The sequence below is a fragment of the Lupinus angustifolius genome, chromosome LG17 (assembly GCF_001865875.1).
Source record: "Lupinus angustifolius cultivar Tanjil chromosome LG17, LupAngTanjil_v1.0, whole genome shotgun sequence".
In the NCBI taxonomy this organism is placed as follows: Eukaryota; Viridiplantae; Streptophyta; class Magnoliopsida; order Fabales; family Fabaceae; genus Lupinus; species Lupinus angustifolius.
Genome location: NC_032025.1, coordinates 6854272 through 6874084, shown reverse-complemented (window position 1 = coordinate 6874084; position 19813 = coordinate 6854272). Strand labels below are relative to the sequence as shown.

Sequence of the window (19813 nt, the reverse complement as noted above, 5' to 3'; positions counted from 1 at the left end):
CAAGGTGAAGTAAAGGAGAGGAAACTCCAGGCATGGGAAAACAGCACAATTTAACAAAGATAATGCCCTAATGAGGTATACTGTCCACATGTCGATGAGAACTCCAGAGAAAAATGCATATAAATCACACCACAGACATAGCTCTCAGAAGCCAAATATTCATCCATACCTACATCTACCATCCTGCTTGGTGGATTGGTATGAATTAATTACTTGATCAGTTTATATGTAGTAAATATTCTCCTATTTTGACCAGCAAGACTATCATGGGAAGAGATGAAACACACTAACCCCAGTCACACAGTAACAGCGTAACTTCAAACAATCTTATACCTCAGGTGCTATATGTAAGCACAATACAAGAGGGCAGTAAAATTAACAATAATTGGCATAAAAGTGTCAGGTAACAAACTTGGTTTGTCTACCTGAGACAAATCAATGTCCAAAGAGATGGAACACCTAAGAACTTTGAATTGAGAAATCACTATAATTCATAGCCCTATAACATGTTAGGACATCTCATAAAACAATTTGTCAGATGGACAAAACACCACGACAGTAGAAAGCAAAGAGAACTCTAAAAGTCCCATAATCATATCTTGATAAAGTTGAACTGAAACCCTAATGCACAGACAGCTTAATTCTACAAGTTTTTAAACCTGGCCGAATTGCATATAAACATAAAATAACAAACAAAAAATAAACAAACCCAGTTAAATATGATCAGAACTAATTAACTAAATTACTCAGAATTCAAGATAAAAACAACATCCATTTATATAATGTCTGCAAAATTGCAACCATACCTAAATAAAGCAGGTTCGATTAAAATAACAAAACATACCATAATTCTTAAAACAAATGTTTTCCACAGCATAAAACATGAACCGAAACACCAAAAAACACATTCTCCTTTTCTTTTTTCAACGGTAAGACTTCTGGAACCTAGCACGAGCACCACGACCACCAAACTTCTTTGGCTCACAGCGCCTAGGATCAGCAACAAGTAAAGTACGATCATACCTAACAAGAATGTCCTTAATCTCCTTCTTGCTCTGTTCATCAACGTACTTCTGGTAAAACGCAACAAGTGCCTTCGCTATGCTCTGCCTTATGGCGTAGATCTGGGAAGTGTGACCACCACCTTTCACGCGGATCCTCATGTCCACACCGGCGAACCGTGACTTCCCCAAAAGGAGGATCGGTTCGAAGGCCTTGAACCGGAGAATTTCCGGTTCGACCAGCTCGATCGGGGAACCGTTGATCTTGATCAGACCGCGGCCGCGCTTGCAGTAGGTGACGGCGACGGCGGTTTTCTTCCGGCCGAAACATTGGACTTGTTCGAGTGCTGGAGCGGTCGCCATTTTTGTGTTCTCAGAAGAAATTGCGTTCTCTCTGAAAACCCTAATTCTGTGTGAGGGGTGCGATAAAGTTTGACAGTGCTATTATATATGGAGGATTAGGGTTTTTGGAGTATCTAAAATGACCTTAAGTACTGATTCTAATTACAGTATTGCCATTGCGTTTTGTCTGAATAGAATACGGGTCCGGCCCATAACAAAATAAAATCTAATGCTTGGTAGGGCTTGTATTTACTGATCTTGTGCTTGTGTTAGATACATTTAATAATGATTTAATATGTATATATTCAGTAAATTATTTATGATTTATATGTTAATTAGTGTTGATTTTCAAATAAAAGTATTACAACTAATAATGAACAATGTGATGTTAATATAAAAAATTTACACTAATAATACATATATTTTAAACTTTTTAATAAATAAATAAAATTGATGACCAAAAATACTAAATAAATAGATGGTCCAATATATGAAGTGGGTAGATGGATATATATTTACTCTCTAAGTGAAAGAACTGTTACAAGATTGATTAGATTACAAGTGAACTACCTTATTAGTGCTCTAAAATTCGCCATCTGATTAAATAAGTCAAAAATGTTGAATACAAATTTAAGTTTTAACAAATAAATCAAGTTTAAACATAAATTTCGTCCTACAAGATTGAATGCAAATTTCTCATTCTTCACCCCTTTTCTCCTCATTTTCTTCTTCCCAACTAAGATAAAAGGTACATTTTTGTTACATATTTTCTGGTGATTGATAATATCAATCCTAGGATCTTGAATATCATGATTCTCACGTATAATATAAAACAAGGATACAAAATCATATATGAATCCATGTTCTTTAATCTACTCCTTTGATATACATTTTGAGAGAGTTTTGGTATGATGACATTCCTCAACCAAATCCTTAATTTCTTTCGGGACCTTCATTTTCTCTCTAATGGGAAAAGGTGAAAAACTATTTATGATTTGGTGTCTTGGGTACCATAATCATTCCTTATGTGTTAACTTATAGGGTTCCTATTATCCCCTATAGGCCAACCGCTTGGGTATCCACTCATTAAGCTCATATTCGTTATCAATTTTAGAAGTTTTATGAGTTGTCAGAAATTAGATCATTTGCTTTGTAACCCAAAATAAATAGTCAATATAATTGTATTAAATATATGATTTTCACCTTAATTAGAAATTATTAATTTCTAACAATCTCCCACTTGGGCTTCATATTTTTCCTCAAACAATTATATCACATATTCTTTAGGGGCGCATATGTAAGTTATTTATATTTAGATTTTTCCTTAATACAATATGGTTCATCTCATATATCAACTATGGAACAACTGCGACATTCATCACATTCAAACGTAACTCGACCACAATGATCACCATACCAATATAATAAATAACATAGATCAAATATGGATGAGTGACCTAGAAATTTCATGCAATATGATCTTAAACATGTCTATTTCCAACTAGTCATTCTTTATACTTTAGTGAGATCAATCCAAAGTCCTTAATTGCAACACAATAGTTACAATACACAAGTTTAAAATAGAAAAATAAACCATCAACTTTATTATGCATAAAACTATATACGACGTCCAAAGTAAATCATAAAAAATATAGACTCCCACTGAACTAAGGTATCTTAAGGAGCAATACTCGTGTGAGAAATATGCTCATGAAAGACGTTAGGTACCAAACCCTTAGTCAGTGGATCAACTAGCATAAAATTTGTTCCTATATGTTCTATGGAAATTTGTCTATTTTGAACACTTTCTTTAACAGTCAGAAACGTGATGTCAATAAAATTTGACTTTTTAGAACTCCTATTATTGTTGGAGTAAAGAACTACGGACTTAGCGTCACAATAAATTATCAGTAGTCTTTTAATTCCATCGACCACACGTAAGTCACTGACAAAATTTCCGCAATCATATGCCATGGTTTGATGTTTCAAAACAAACCATGAACACCACAACCATGGTTGAAGGAGCTATGAGCATCTCTTTAGCAGAGTTCCAAGATATAGCACATTCAGTCAAGATAAACATATATCTTTGAGCCAATTGACACAATGTTTTCTGGTTGCACCATATAGATCGTTTCTCTAATGTCACCATTTAGAAACACAGTCTTAACATCCTTCTGATATAGCTCTAAATCAAAATGAGCTACTAGTGTCAATATTATTCAAAAATAATCCTTCGAAGATACTGGAGAAAATGTTTCTTTATAATCAATGTCTTCTTTCTAAGTGTAGCCTTTAGCAACTAGACGAGCTTTATATCTGTCAATGTTACCCTTCGAATCCCTCTTGGTTTTAAATATTCATTTACTACCAATAAGTTTCGCACCTTCAGGTAATTCGACAAGATCTCAAATGTCATTATCATGCATAGACTTCATCTCATCCTTCCATTTTTGAGAGTTAGAACTTTTCATGGCTTGACAGAAGTTCAATGGATCATCCTTTGTTAACCCGATGCCATCCTCATGTTCTTCAAGAAATACAATATAATCATCAAGAATTGCACTTCTCCTCTCTCTAGTGGATCTCCTTAATGACACTTTTACTTTTTGAGGTTGTTGAATTTTTTCTATAGGTACTTGAGGAAGAACCTCATTGTTGTTTTGTTCAAGAATATTGTCAGGAACAATATACTGAATATTACCTTTTATTACCGAAGTTATTCCTTGAATGGTAATAGGCGCAAGAACTTGTTCACCATTAGTGACAGGTTCTTCCTCAAAGACAACATTCCTTATGTTCTATTCCTTCCCAAAATCATCTTCCTCAAGAAATCTTGCATTTTCCGTCTAAAAAAAACTTCAGGTGGGATCATAAAATTTATAGCTTCGAGAGCATTCAGCTTAGCCAACAAAATAGCAATTAACTTCTCTTGAGTCTAGTTTCCTTTCATGTGGCCTATAAGGTCACACCTCAACTGGATAACCCCAAATGTGCAAGTGTTTTAAGCTTGGTCTTTTATGTGCCTAAAGTTCATATGACATCATATTAAGGATGTAAACTGCAGTCTTTACAGCTTTCTCCTAGAGAGACTCTGGTAAGGAAGAATGACTAATCATACTTTTCACCATATCCTTAAGAGTTCGGTTTAATCGCTCAACAATATCCTTCATACTAGGTTTGTCTAGCATAGTGTATTGCAGAACAATTTCATATTCACTGAGGAAAAACACAAATAGCCCATTCATAATATCCTTATTGTTCTTTCTTTTTTTATTCTGAGTGGTCATAGTTAAATGAGCACTTTCAGTCTTATCTCTCTGCATTTGCTCTTTCTCTTCCACACAGTAAGATATAAACTCATTAAGAGACCATCTATCCTTCTAAGTATTATAGCTCACTTTGAATGGCCCAAAGTGTGTAGGAAGTGTGATCAAAACCAAGTGCACGAGCAACTCATCACCAAGCTCTAATTTAAGTGACTTGAGTTTTGATGTGAGATTAGACATTCCATAATGTATTCCCTTATGTTCTATTTGCCTTTATACTTCATGGAGATGAGCTTAGCCAAAAAGCTACTTGTCTCCACCTTTTCCTTTTTGGAAAAGTATGGTTCTATTTCTTCAAGGAACTTCCTTGCACTCTGACTCTAAAAAATAAGGCCCTGAAATGCTTCTGGAATAAAGTGTTTCATGATCATTAGACACATTCGGTTAGAGTGTTCCAATTTCTCAATTTTAACCTCATCGAGGATTTCTAGAGTAGAAATGGATTTCTCCATGTAAAGTGCTAGATCTAAATTCATACAGCCGAGAGTAATTTCTACGACTTCCTTATAGACCTTAAAGGTTGTCCCATTCAGCAATGAGATGTTCTTAATTTGAGGAGAAATATTTGTAGCACTAGTAAAAAACAAAACAAATTACAATGTTTCTTGCAATTAAACTCATATTCAACTTTAATACTTAAATTCAAATGATGATGGAGCACGTCACGAGTTATCTAGCACAACATTAATATTCATTCTTTTGACAAAATTATTAAATTGTAAGTGGTACACTCAATGTACTAATCAAACATTAATAATCAATCCTGTCAAATAATAAGTCTTTCTTTAGACCGACTTATTATATACATAGAAAGTTATATGATTATCACATATTTATTGATACAAGTATGTCTGTAATTTGGGCCAAATAGTAATATTTCTTTGGGTCAATTACAATTCACATAATATGCAAACAACTTGGCTTGATATTTTATATCAATCACTAATGGTACTCTTGTTTGTAATGGTCAAACATTGATCATAATGCATGTAAAATAATAAATCATTTTTTGGGTTGACTTATCATTCACATATGCAACATTATAATAATAACACGTTTACCATCACATGTGTCTATATAATCCAATCAAATAATAATCTTCCTTTGGGTCAATTAATACTCGCATGGATACATATATGCACTAGCATTTGACATTTATTATGAACAATTCACAGAAAAGATGTCAATTTGGCGACTTCTTGTTTACGTAATTAATATGTCAAACAATTTTATTTTCTAAAAGAAAAATCATTTAGTTGAGTTTGATTCAACATAACCTTAATCCAAAACATATATTATTTATAGTCTATTGGTAGCATTGCATATTCTCATCACAACTAGTGATAATCCTTTTGAATTTTCCATAAAAAATATTATACATGATTAAACATGACAAAGTTAGTTGTTCAAACATAAATAATGCTTTAATAATAACAATAACTTAATAATGCAACCAACCACCAACCAATACAACAGATTATAAGTGTTGCAATCATTTAAATAAACAAGTTAGATAATATATATAAAACAAGTCATATTCACATAACAGACTCACCACAAGATACCTAACACAACATCAATTTCTAATCTTTGGACAGAGAAATTAATTTGTAAGTGATATTATCAACGTAATGATCAAATATTAACAATTAGTTCTATCAAACAATATCATTTCCTTGAACTGACTATTATTCACATGAGAAAAAAACTTTATAATTGTTACTTATTTATGGTCACATGTATGTTATTACTTGGTCAAATTATATCTTCATTTCGGACGAACACAATTCGCATAAATAATCTCATACTTATCTGTGTAATCTTAATTAATTTTCACAATAGAGGTTATTTTGGTAACATATTCCATCAATTAATTCAAAAATAATTATCAGACAAAAGAAAACACAATATGAGTCCATTATAAAAAAATTATGATCTTGGAATTAAAACTTTCATATTTGTTATCATTTATGTTTAACAAATCTAATATAATAATATAATTCCAAATAAAAATATATATGTTACATATATATATCAACGCATAAAAATGGATGCAATCTTAATCAAATACAAAGTAAATCCAAAGTGAAAATCATAAAAAGATATATGTGAATCATTATAAAAAAATTTAAATCGAATATGATGATGCATATCTTAAAACATATATGTAAAACTATATATATACACTTTCACATATTAACATAGTAAATGTATATATAATTTAAGTATTAACTGTAACCACTATATATATATATATATATATAGGGGTTTCCTAACATGAGGAAACTCCTTTTTTAGTTATACCATAAAATTTTATCGAAAATATCATTTTTACTTTTGAGAAATAAGAATACTACTAAGATTATTTTAGTAAAATCACTCTAACATAAACAAAAAAATCTCACTCATCTCCCTCTCTCATCCCCAACCTATATTACGGTTCCATTTTCATCTCCCTTCTCACTCCTTTCCCTCATAAAAAGAATAAACAAAAACACTCACTCCTCCCCCTCTCATCCCCATCCTTTTACAGTTCTTTCATTTCAAACAACAAAAATCAAATTTCATTCCAATCTCTATTGTCACTCCTCCTTTCACTCATTTTCTCAAATATATTTTCATTCTCACTATTAGTTTTAACTTTCAGATTAGTAACAGTGGCAATATTCATGAAGCTGCGAAAACAGATGGGTATTTCATAAATGGCCATACATGATGCTACTAAAAGGTTGGGGATGGGTGAGGACACAAAAACAGATGGGTGAGGAGATGAAACATATGGTTTTCTTTATGAGAGAAAGGAGTGAGAAGAAAGATGATGATGAAAATTTGTTTTTTTGGAAGGAAGGAGAAAAGGTTAGGGATGAGGATGAAAATCTCTAATTTTTATTTATTCTATGAGGGGGAGGAGTGAGAAGAGAGATGATGATAGAATAGGTTTTTTGGAATGAAAAAGTAATAGTGGTTGGGGTGAGAGAAGATGAGTGAGATTTTTTTTTGTTTAATTTAGAGTGATGTTAGTGAAATAACCTTAGTAATATTTTTGTTTCTCCAAAGTAAAAAGATATTTTTGCCAAAATTTTATGATAAAAAAGGAGTTTCACCATGTTAGATATGTATATATATTAATTTTAATCATTAATTATGGACATCACATCAGTCTCAAGATGGAAACAATTACCTATGTATATTTTAATTCACAATATATACAAGATCATAAATTCTAGATCGTATGTGTATAAAATAAAAACATATCTTAATACATATATACCTTATACATATACTTTAACAAATTGCAAAGTTGTAAAGTGACAAAAGTCAATGTCCAACAGTAAGGCATTAATGCACATATAATATACATATTGCATAATAGAGTCATAAAAGTTAATGCAATGTTCATGCACAGATCTGAATATATAAAATTACTCATAATTCAAATAAGTGGAAGCAAATAAAAGTTATCATCATTATTCTTAAATACCCAATTTTCATAATCAATAGCGGAATAATAAAAATCCTCAAATTAAAAAAATTAAGGTTCATGAAAAATTGAGGAAAAACATCTTTAATGGAGAAGCATAAAATTCAGAAGCTAAAGCTATGATACCACTTGTTAGATATTTTTTGATGATTGGTGAAATACCAATCTTATGATCTTAAATATCATGATTCTCACACATAATATAAAATGAGGATACAAAGTCATACCTGAATTAATGTTCTCTAATCCTTTGATAATCATTCCTTATGCGTTAACTTATAGGATTTTCATTATCTCACATAGGTCAACTGTTTGGGTATCCACTCATTAAGTTCATATTCGTTATCAATTTTAGAAACTATATCGATTGTCAAAAATTAGATCATTTGTTCTGTAAGCCAAAATAAATGGCTAATATAATTATATTAAATATATAATGCTTACCTTAATTATATATAATTAAGAATTTCTAACAATTTCAACTTTAAGAAGTGGGTTTTGGGAATTAAAAGCACAACACTATAACAACTTATGACGTAAAAGGGAACAATTAAAAAACCTAAATAAAATTGTTTTCATGCTACATACGAAACAGTTTATAATCCAATTGGATGTTATTATAAACTAGTTTATAATCCAACTTCTAGAGCGAGTATTATATATGTTATATATATTTTTATGCTACATACGAAAAAGGTATAGTATATGTTATATATTTATTCATGATTTATTACATATTATATTCAAAATGAAAAATAACATTAAATATATCTAGAAAATAACACCAAATTTTGTGGGCAAAAACTAGTTTATAAAAATGTTTGAGTCGGGTTTGGTGGGTTGTTGCCCACCACCCATTCTTCACCTAAATATTCCTTAGAGTGATATTCATGTACTAAAGATCAAAGTGGTTTTCTATAATTCTGAATTCTCTAATAGTCGAGATGATTCTCACTCCACAAAGCAAGCTATATTTTTCAATTTGTAAAGTAAAAAGCATTAGAATCCATTTAAATTAGCAACAATTTTGCACGAGTGTATATACTGTTACTGTAATTTTTTATACAAATTTAGTATATTTTTTATTCATTTATATTATATTTTTTGAATAATTGAATAAAATGATTATGAAATTATATAAAACTCATATATTATGAGAGTATATATTTTTTCCTTATTCTTTATTTATAAAGCTTTCTTTCTTACTCATTTTCAAATGGAGAGATGAGAGTACATTTGCTGTCCCACACTTTGTGTTACTTTATTTACCATGAGCTTATGATTGGTCAGAAAAATATTTAATATTAAATTTTAACTTAAATATATATTTTTTGACCAATCACATGTCCATGAAACATGGAGTGACACAATGTGTATGACAGCGGATGTGTACCCTATAGAGATAAAGGAACATTTCTAGCAATGCATTAACTATTAAGTCATGATTATGGATAAAATGGATACATATCATTGAATATTCCCACCCTTTTCATCTCACCTAGCAAGTTTGTGAATGCATAATGACGGTATTTATTACTACATGATTAAGAATATATATTATATCTATATTGTTTCTTTAAGATAAAGAATAACTTCAAATTTTGTTATTTTGAAATTGATATATCTTTCAAAATTCAATGTCCTTCATTGTTCAACTCACAAATATTAAATATACACAATATCATATTGCGTAAAAACTTGATTATATGATGAGGAAGACCAAAAATTATAAACGCATTTAAATATTGATGAGTTAATAAGTTGAATTTTGGCCCTTGTTAGTATTACGCATATCAAAAGAATCAGAACTCAGAACTATTGTATTCATTTTTATCACCTAATATTATGAAATTTATAAATATTTGCTTCAACTTAATAACTGGTCGAATTAAATTATAAAAAAATTTATTTGGAATTAAACTAAAAAAATACATTTATTTGTTTAATAATTTCAATAGTTGATACAAGTAGTATCCTTGGTTATAAAAACTCTTCATTTTAGAAATCTTATAGACCTGAATAAGTAGTTTGAACTATGACATCTATTGGATTATCAAAATTAACAAATGTATATGTCATTAGGTATGGAATGACGTAGTTATGAGAATTGTAAAGAGAAAATAAATAATATAATTTAACTAATACATACTAATGTTATTATATTTTTTGTGTTAGCGATTATGTACAATTACAATAGTTTATTGTAATATTTTAAAATTGTATCATTGTCTTGATTATATGTCTTCATCCATACCAATTTTATACAATAGTATTTTAATAATCTATTTAAATGTATAATTACTACATATTTCATTTACTATAATTAAAATATGTTTTCAAATTTTCCTAAGAAATTTAATACATAATTTTAAAATAGAAACTAAATCATAATTAGTGCCCTCAATTCCTTAATTATAGGAATTGAAACATTTAGGAATTATCAAATTTCTTCTAATTAATATTAAAAATAATTATTTTTATGAAATAAATTAAATATCAGTAGATCTCTTTATTAATTCACATATCATAGTTCAATCTATTAATAATAAGATTGAATTTCTGATATTAAAGTTTTTAAAAATAATTAAATGAGAATGTTTTAAAATCTATTTAAATAATTACTATTAAAAATTGTTATTTTTAAGAAATAAATTCAATGTCTAACATTTTTATGCGAGACATTATAACAAAAGATTTCTTTATTAATTGTAATATGATAATACATTCTTTCAATTAATAATAATTAATATGTTAGTATTTGTTGTGAGTGATAATCGAACCTAAAATCTCCTTCACTCTACTCTTAACAATCAAACCACATTGTAACTCATTTTTTATTGTTTTAAGTTTGCTATTGGTGATGCTCGAACCCACAACTTCATTCACCTCATTCCTTAAACTCTCTCACCTTAACTATCATATCATCTTACGACTCTCAAATATCATTAGTATTGCTCAAAATTCCTTATTTCGTTATTAATGCCCCAAATTTCTTAATTCCAGGAACGTAAGGAAACTATCTACATTTCTTCTAATTAGTATTAAAAATTGTTATTTTTATGAAATAAATTTACTGTTTATCATTTTTTGTGAAATTTTTTCAACGGATTTTTATATTAATTATAATATCATAATTTATTCTTTCTATTAGTAATAAGATTGATTTTCTACTATTTATGTTTTAAAAATGATTAAATAATATTAATTGATAATGTTTTAAGATCTATTAAAATGTGTAATTACAACATATTCCATTTAATGTATTTAAAATATTTTTCAAAATTTCATAACAACTTTAATACATGATTTAAAGTAGAAACTAAATCATAATTAATGCATGTTTATAACGAATGATTTATGTTATATTACACTATAATTTATAATAATTGTTCTTTCTGATATGTTTTGATTTATGTTGGTAATTACTTTCCGTTTTGTAATTGATTCACAAATTTATATTCTATTTTTGTAACTTATACAAAAAATTCAAACTATTCTATTTCTTCATGAGTTTTGAATCATATGTTATATATATTATTTATGATGTTCAAAAAAAATAAAATATAAATGAAATTAATTAATATTTCACAAATTTATTAGTTTTAATCTACAAATTTATCTACATAATTAGCATTGTCTAAAATTTAGAAATCATAAATAATTTAACCAAAATATAAATCAAATCAATTGATTATCACAATAAAAATTTATTAGTGATAATTCTGCAAATTTATGTCCATAATGATGATTGCTTAAAACTTGGAAATCATAAATAAATTAAAAAAATATAAATCAAATAAAAAATGAAGACATTATTCTTCTTCATATATAGGAATGCTAAAAATCGAGAAACAAAGAATAAAGACATTATATTGTATTGTTGATAACCCAAACAATACAAATTTCTAAGCAAACAATTAAATAAGGTAATAAGGTTTAAGTAAAATTTCCAAGAGCATAAATATTGAGTCAAAATGAGTGTATTAAACAACATATATATTAAAAATCATCGAATAGAGAAAATAAAATACAAAACTCATAAGTGAGTGAATAACTAATGATGAAGCAAAAAATGAAGGTACCAATAACTAACCATGATCTTTACCTTATTTTAGAGGATGATACACTGTAGGTGTTTCTGAAACATGCAAAATAAAAAATTAAAATAATGATTCTTTGAATAAAAAATGTATAAATAAGATAAGAGATGCGGATAGAGAAAATTCACTTGCACAGATGTTTCAGGGGAGAACGAAACTATAAATAAAGAGAGAAAATGATAACAATGAGATAAGATGAGGAGATAAATATATTATTAACAAAAATAAATAAACAAATAAATGTAATATTGTAAGTGAATGTATAATATAATGGAGATTTGATACATACCATATGTTTTGAAGGTTAGATCTTCCTTGAGGGAGATACCTTTGCTTATCTATCAGACGCTGAAGGAGAAAATTGTTGGAAGAATATATCTACAAAATAATGAAATTAGGGAGAACACCTCTATAAAATAAGGAAATCAATGAAAAATTATACAAAAAAATCAATGATAAAATAAGAACAGATCTACAAAAATTAATGAAAAATGTGTTAAAGATCATATCTACAAAATAAATAAATAAATGCACTTTAAAGAGGATGATTGAAAGAGAAAGAAAAAAGACGATAATGAAGAGACATAATGAAATGAAACTGAAGAAAAAGAAGATTGTTGAGAGAAAAAGAATGTTGGAAGAGAAAGAAATGTAATAGACTTCAATAAAAATTCAAATGTAATTTAAGATGTAGCCATAAAAAATGCAATAATTATTTATTACATGCAATAATTGTCAAGAAATGACAAATATAATGTGGGAAGGTATATATGATTGTCATGGAACCATTTAGGAGGAGAAAAAATGAAGAATGAGATGACATATGACAATTGATAAAATAACGTGAAGAAGAAGATGTCATGTGACAATTAATGAAGTGGTGAAAATTTATTTTGTTATATAGTAAATAAATTTCTTCTTACTATTGCACGACACACTCCATACTTATATATCCACTTTCATTTTAACCAATGAGGGGCTACAAATACTTATATATCCACATACTGAATTCTTATCAATCCTCAGTTTGATATTTTTTGTTTGTGATGAGTATCTTCATATCGGAGGCAATCCTGTTTGAACCGGAAACATTCACATGTATATGAGGCTAACTCTCTCAATGAGTATTTTTCTATCCATAAAACTCAAACCTGAAACTTTACTTAAGGGGAATCAAACATGTAATACTTGAACCAACATCCATTGATATCCTCCCTTTGATATGAACAAAAGAAGAAAAATACTTATGCAAATATTTTGTAGAAAAGCGAAAGAAAAGGGTGGTGGATACTAATAACAATTTAATATATATGTTTATACTGTCAATACATTATTTATCATTTTTTTATATATTAATTATTATTGAATCTTAAACAAAAGTAATACAAATTAACGGTAAATATAGTAGCGTAAACAACTTTACATATGGGAATGCATACATACTACATAGTAATAATAATGATGAACATATTTATCAAGAGAAGTGAAGAAACAAGGGCGATTCATCATGGTAAGCTACAAAGGTCAATAATCACTTGATCCGACGGCAGATAGTGATTCCATCACCAACAGGAAGCATTGTGATTTCAATCCTAGGGTCCACAGCCAAAGCCTTGTTGAGTTCCAACACAAAATCCCTATAGTACCTAACATACTTCCTAAGAGGAGCATCATGTGGTGCCACCACAGATCCATTCCATAAGGTGTTGTCGTAGCCGATCACACCTCCCACCTTAACAAGTTCAATCAACCTCTTATGGTAGTTTAGGTAGTTGTCCTTATCTGCATCCACAAATATAAAATCGTAGCTTCCATGATTCTTCTCCTGCAATTCACCAAAAATAATTTAGTTATTTCTATACTTTAGGTAATGCTTATTATTATTGTTTTTGTCTTTAGGGAAATTAAGATATGGAAAAAAACTTACATCTTTAATCAATTCATCAAGAACTGGGAGAGCAGGGCCTTCTCTAAAATCAATTTTATGGTCAACACCAGCTTTTTTAATCACAGGCAAACCCAATTCGTAATTCTCTTTGTTAACGTCCATGGCTAAGATCTGTAACAAGTAATTAATGGCAATCAAATCAATTGAACCCAAATAGCACATTCAATTGATACATTTTTTTATGTCAGCCATTGTATTTGTATAATAGTAAACCTGAGTATTTATAAATATTCTTATCTGACATTTTAATAGTAGTTTGCTAAAATTAAATGATGTGTACGAAAATTTTCCTTTTCATAGAAAAATGGTTTTTCCATAAAGAGCTTTTGTTCCTTTCAAACCTTCCCATCTTGAGGAATAGCGAGCGCAGTGGCAAGCAAGGAATACCCAGTATAGACTCCAATTTCCATGGTATTCTTGGCATTGATCAGCTTAAGGAGCATGTTCAAGAATTGTCCCTCATCTGCAGAGGTTGTCATGATGTTCCTATTGTTTTGTTCAATCAAAATAATCACTTAATCACCCCATTAAAAAAATAAACAAGTAAATAAACAAAAAAATGTAACAATCTAACCAATAAAAAGATGAGGTTGGATGAATTGTATATACCATGGGTGCTTTGCTGTTATCTCTCTCAACTCTTTCATGGCTTCATGTTCTCTTGGTAAGACACTGGTCTCAAGAATATACTGTAGAGAATATCCATTAAACAATTTGTCAAGCATAAATAATTTATATTTCATAACAAATATCATGAACAAATTAAAATATTTGTTAGTGATTACGGCCCACTAGATATACGAGTAGATAAAATGGTCAAAAGTTTGATTCTTTAAAATCATAATTATTAGGAGAAAAGTCAGATAACTCAAAAGACATTAATTCCTTAGTTATATGATGAGATAATATCATTATTCATATGAAAAGAATATAAGGAACAAGTATCTATAATTGTATGCAAGTACCTGGTAAAGAGCATCACTTTGGAGAAGGCTCTTGTGACCAACCTCTTGGTGCCTTCCAGCTTCAGTTTGATTCTGTTCCCCATTGTTTGCCATTGCTACAATACAATATTTGTACCGTTTTGTTTCCTTTTCTCAGCTTTTGCTCTAAGTTCAAGAGTTAATTAGAGCCTATGGAAGGAGACGCTAGAGGGTTGGTTATGTAAGGAAAGGAAAGTCCGGTTGAACCGGTAAGAGATGTTTGGTTGAACCGGTTGCCATCCGGTCCGGGGTTGGTGAGGTAGTTTTATTATTAATTAATTTAATCATGATATGCTTGTAAATCAGAATGGACCATGGAAGAATTGGATAAGTGTGTAATATCTATACACTATCGTTGTATATATTTATCCTTAAGATAATCTCTAGAGATGTGTACTTTTATTTTTACATTTCAAATAAAGTATAAAGATATCATATATTATATTCAGATAAAATTGCCACATTCTCATATATTTTTCATGTTATATTAATCCTAAATATTAGGATTGTGGTGGTTGAGAGTGTGGGACCTGCGTTGTAGTTGAAACGTACGCATGGCAATTGAATTTGGTATTGGGTTGGTGAGAGAATAGTGTATTGATGGGTTTGACCATTTGAGGAGTAGAACATCTACTAATGTGTTACCAATTTAGTTCACCAAATTATTGTTGGAAAATAATTTTTAAGTGGAGCATTGTGGTGTGATTGAGATTGGCAGTCATTAATCTTTCATTTTTAGTATTTTATGTGTGTGTTTCATTCACAAAATAACTAGAAGAGATTATAAATTATTTAATAAGCTTATTTCATAACAAATAAATTTATTGTTTTGAGGGTACTTTACAAAAGTCTTGTATGATTTGAAATTACAAAAGTCTTGCTTATCTATCTTTAGCTTTCAACCATTGGTTTTCTACCCTTCAACTTACTCACATTGTCTTTATAAGGAATATTTTATAGAGTTTCTTGTTCCTAAATATATAAGTTACTTCACAATATCTACAAAGTACTAAATAACTTATACTAAACATACTCACATTGTTTAATTTCCTTAATAATTTAGCACTCTTTTCATATTTCAATAAATCTTACTATCTTTCCGATAATTTTGACTACATTAATATAGGGGGTATTTTAGAACAGTGACATTATTTTTTGATAAATTTGAAAGTCAGACCATCTTTTAAAGATGATATGGAACTTTTGATACTATTTCAGACCAACAAAATCTGGGACAAAGTAATGAAGTAAGAAAACTCTCATAAGGAAGTTTCACCTCAATGATTGAACAAAATTCAGACACTATTTATTAAAGATAACATGTGAACATAGCATTGAATAAATGAAACATTTAGACTAGGCATTTGGTGTGCACTGATGGAAAGAAGGGATGGTTTCTTTGAGTCTAAGCCACTTGCACGTACTAAAGTGGTTGAAACCAAAAAGAACTTTAGAAAACTTTATTTTCAATATGCTGGGAGGGAAGGGGGAGTTGTTGTGGAACTATACAAACTGCAAGAAATTAAGGATTTTCATTTTGTCTTCTCCGACTATCCTACAACATATGGGTGCATATGTTTATCTTGCTATATATTGGGATTCAATCCAAAAATGGAAGAGTGTATAGAATGTATATTTTTTATTATAATGATTGAATTAATTAATAATACAAGAGAGTGTTATTTATATATATGCTTTGTAAAGTAAACAATGCAACTAACCTAACTAATTCTCTAACAAATTAATAAACACATGTTGTAACATAATTTCAACATGTGTTAAATGTGTAAAATGTATCAATTACAAGAATTGTTCAGTGAATGCCTCACTTGATTTTCTAACCAGTTAATCGATTACCTATATTGTTAATTAATTAACACTTACCCAATTAATCGATTAACAGTTATTGTTATCTTGTTTCTGCTTGGTAGCTTTGTTTTTCAATAGCCCCTCAAGCTGGAGGATAAATGATAATAACTTCAGCTTGATAATTTGATTTGATATCATAACGATGTGATGAATCAGAATCTCGATCCTAATGTGATTGATTTTTCTCAACCACTTGATTATTTTTCTCGTTATAAATCTTGACCATATTCCCATGGAATCTCATGGTTTTACATTGTTGAAGTTTCTTAGATGCTCCTGATCATAGTATTCACTTTCTTGGCGTGAATTTCATACATTTTCTTGACATAATCTTTAATCATATCTTTACAATCAGGGCATTAGAAATGAGTTATAACAATCTTCAAAGCATGATCACAATCTTGCATGTCACAACATAAGTATCCTAATTTGAATCTTGCATGTTGTGTACTATCAGTTAAAATTTCACTAAGAGAACCCACAACAGGTCTCTTTTCCATCTTGGATCGAGTATTATCTTGATCGTTGTTTGTAATACTACTAACATCTTAAAATCGCAATAACTGTTGATCGATGTTCAATGTTCCGGTAAATCCCATCGGCCAGTATCTCCAAAATGTCTCCAATGTTGATGACAAAAGCATAAGAGAGTGGTTTAATAGGAATCCACATTCCATCTTTTCGTATTTGTAGGCCTTCGATTTCGTTGACTTGGTGAAGGATGGTAATGACTTCAACATCAGAATGAGGATGGAGGCCAATTACATGTTCTGGTTGGGGACATGGAGGGTAGTAATTCATCCTTATTGATTGAGCTTCATCTTCAAATAACTCTAGAAATTCATTAGGTTCCATCTTAAGAGCTCTTGTCATAAACTCAATGATTGTGAGACAAAGTTTGTTCATTTCTTAATAATAATTTTCTATATTATCTTTAAATGGTTGAGGAATATTGAGAAGTAAGTGTGGGTTCCTTGTGTATGTTGGAAGAGTGTTTGATCGAGGTCGTACCCGATACAAATAATATAACAATTAAAACTGCAGTACTAGGAAGTGACTCCTAGGTCGTTTCCCAATGATTATCTTTCAAGCAAAGCTTCAAACACCTTATACTCACACACACAAAATGGGGTTTTTGTTGTTGGATAGTATGAACATAAATCAAATTTAGAAACAGTAGTTAAACAATGTAATAAAACGGCTAAATCCCTTTGGTTCGTTTGTTCACAACTCAATCCTCGGTTTCAAAAGATTATTTTCAGATTCCAACCATTAACTTCCGAATTTGTTGAGAATCAATTAACTAAGCGATAATCAATTAGTTCAAAGTTCCAGAACCTAAACCTCTAACTAGACGAAATCGGTATAAGCATGAAACGATTAACAAATTCACACAAACTAAGCATTCATACACTAGAGAGAGTAAATCAACTAAGTGAAGACAAACTCAACCAACCAGTTTCTAAGCAATGGCATTAAGCAAACCATATTCAGAATAGATAGAAGAAATCAACAATAAAGAAACCGAAAATGCATTAATAACTTAATAACAAAACCTCAAGAGTTGTGATATATTACCAAAGGAACTTAGTCTAGAAATTTAGCTTTCCATGGCAATGGAAGAACAAACCGAAAATGAAAAATAAAGAAGGAGTGAAACCCTAGCAGACCAAAAAGATGGGGAAACGGAAATGTGTATATTTCAAAATGAGGGAAAAATGAAATGTGTGTGTTTGGAGTGGGGAATCCGAATTTAACCCCTCCAACACACATAAAATCGAATTGGGCCTAAACAATGGGCCCAAAGCTAAATTATAATAAAAACAACTCCTAAAATAAAAATACAATTTTTACTTCAACACATATCCTCGACTTCCATAATGCCCAAAATATCATTGGTGCCAAATGTGATTTGAAAATGATAATAGATTTAATAAATTCCAAAACACTAAACCATGTGAAACAAAGTCAATTAGGCACCAAGAATCATCAATCATACTAAATTAAGGTTATGAATAGTGTGTAATATATTGCTCATCAAATACCCCCACACTTAACCTTTTGCACTCCTGGGCAAAATCAAGAAATAAGGCTATGCTAACCAATATGCACCAAAATGAGTCATGGAAGAAGATCACAAAAACTAGAAACCTAAGAAAATCACATACTTCAAAATGAAATCTAGGAACTGCAATAAAATGGGCAAAATCAAACACACAAGAGTAAAAGAATCAAATCAAGATATCCATGAACATCATCCAATGAATTCAAGTATGCCAAGAAACCAACCAAACCAAGAGGCGAGTCACAACAATGATAGAATCTTACAAGATATGCTCTTTAAAGTGTTTACATTCATGTGTCTTTAGGTTGCAAGTGTTTACACTCAAAGCACTTCACGAAAACAAACACAACCATAGGTTTGACAAGCCTTTAACATCAACATCATAAGCACAGGCACATAAATATCAAAATCACCTTTCAAGGTTGTAATGGGACCAAGGATAATGTAGGATAAATATGAGATATGTATGTAAATCCAAATGGAATAGAGGAGCAATGGAGAATAAGTAAAAAGTAAGCAAAAATCAACCCAAAATAAGACCAAATCTCTAATTTCAATCTTCTTTGCCTTACTCAACCTTTTTTTTTCACTTTTGTTTTTCTTTTTCTTTTATTTTTATTTTTTATTTTCGTTTTTTTTGTTTTTTTTATGAACACTTATGTACACAATTGTATTAACCATCATTAAGACATAAC

At 29.7% G+C, this 19813-nt stretch overlaps 2 protein-coding genes across 2 annotated transcripts; both read right to left on the bottom strand.

Annotated features, from left to right (window-relative positions):
• Positions 756-1428, bottom strand: LOC109331949 (40S ribosomal protein S16-like). The gene has a single exon (XM_019566764.1). The coding sequence runs from the start codon at positions 1362-1364 to the stop codon at positions 924-926; it is 441 nt and encodes a 146-aa protein (XP_019422309.1). The 5' UTR covers positions 1365-1428; the 3' UTR covers positions 756-923.
• LOC109330469 (caffeoyl-CoA O-methyltransferase-like) lies at positions 13640-15298 on the bottom strand. Its single transcript, XM_019564656.1, has 5 exons — positions 15167-15298; positions 14811-14890; positions 14543-14687; positions 14181-14312; positions 13640-14078 (listed from the first exon to the last, which is right to left on the bottom strand). Exons 1-5 carry the CDS (start codon positions 15257-15259, stop codon positions 13785-13787), a joined length of 744 nt encoding a protein of 247 aa, XP_019420201.1. The 5' UTR covers positions 15260-15298; the 3' UTR covers positions 13640-13784.

What these genes read in the sequence shown, in the direction of transcription:
- LOC109331949 (XM_019566764.1), bottom strand. Translation starts at nt 1,364, where the DNA reads ATGGCGACCGCTCCAGCACTCGAACAAGTCCAATGTTTCGGCCGGAAG.
- LOC109330469 (XM_019564656.1), bottom strand. Translation starts at nt 15,259, where the DNA reads ATGGCAAACAATGGGGAACAGAATCAAACTGAAGCTGGAAGGCACCAA. An exon ending in AAAGTGATGCTCTTTACCAG is followed by an intron (nt 14,891 to 15,166) that starts GTACTTGCATAC and finishes TATTCTCTACAG; the next exon opens with TATATTCTTGAGACCAGTGT. An exon ending in TTGATGAATTGATTAAAGAT is followed by an intron (nt 14,079 to 14,180) that starts GTAAGTTTTTTT and finishes GGTGAATTGCAG; the next exon opens with GAGAAGAATCATGGAAGCTA.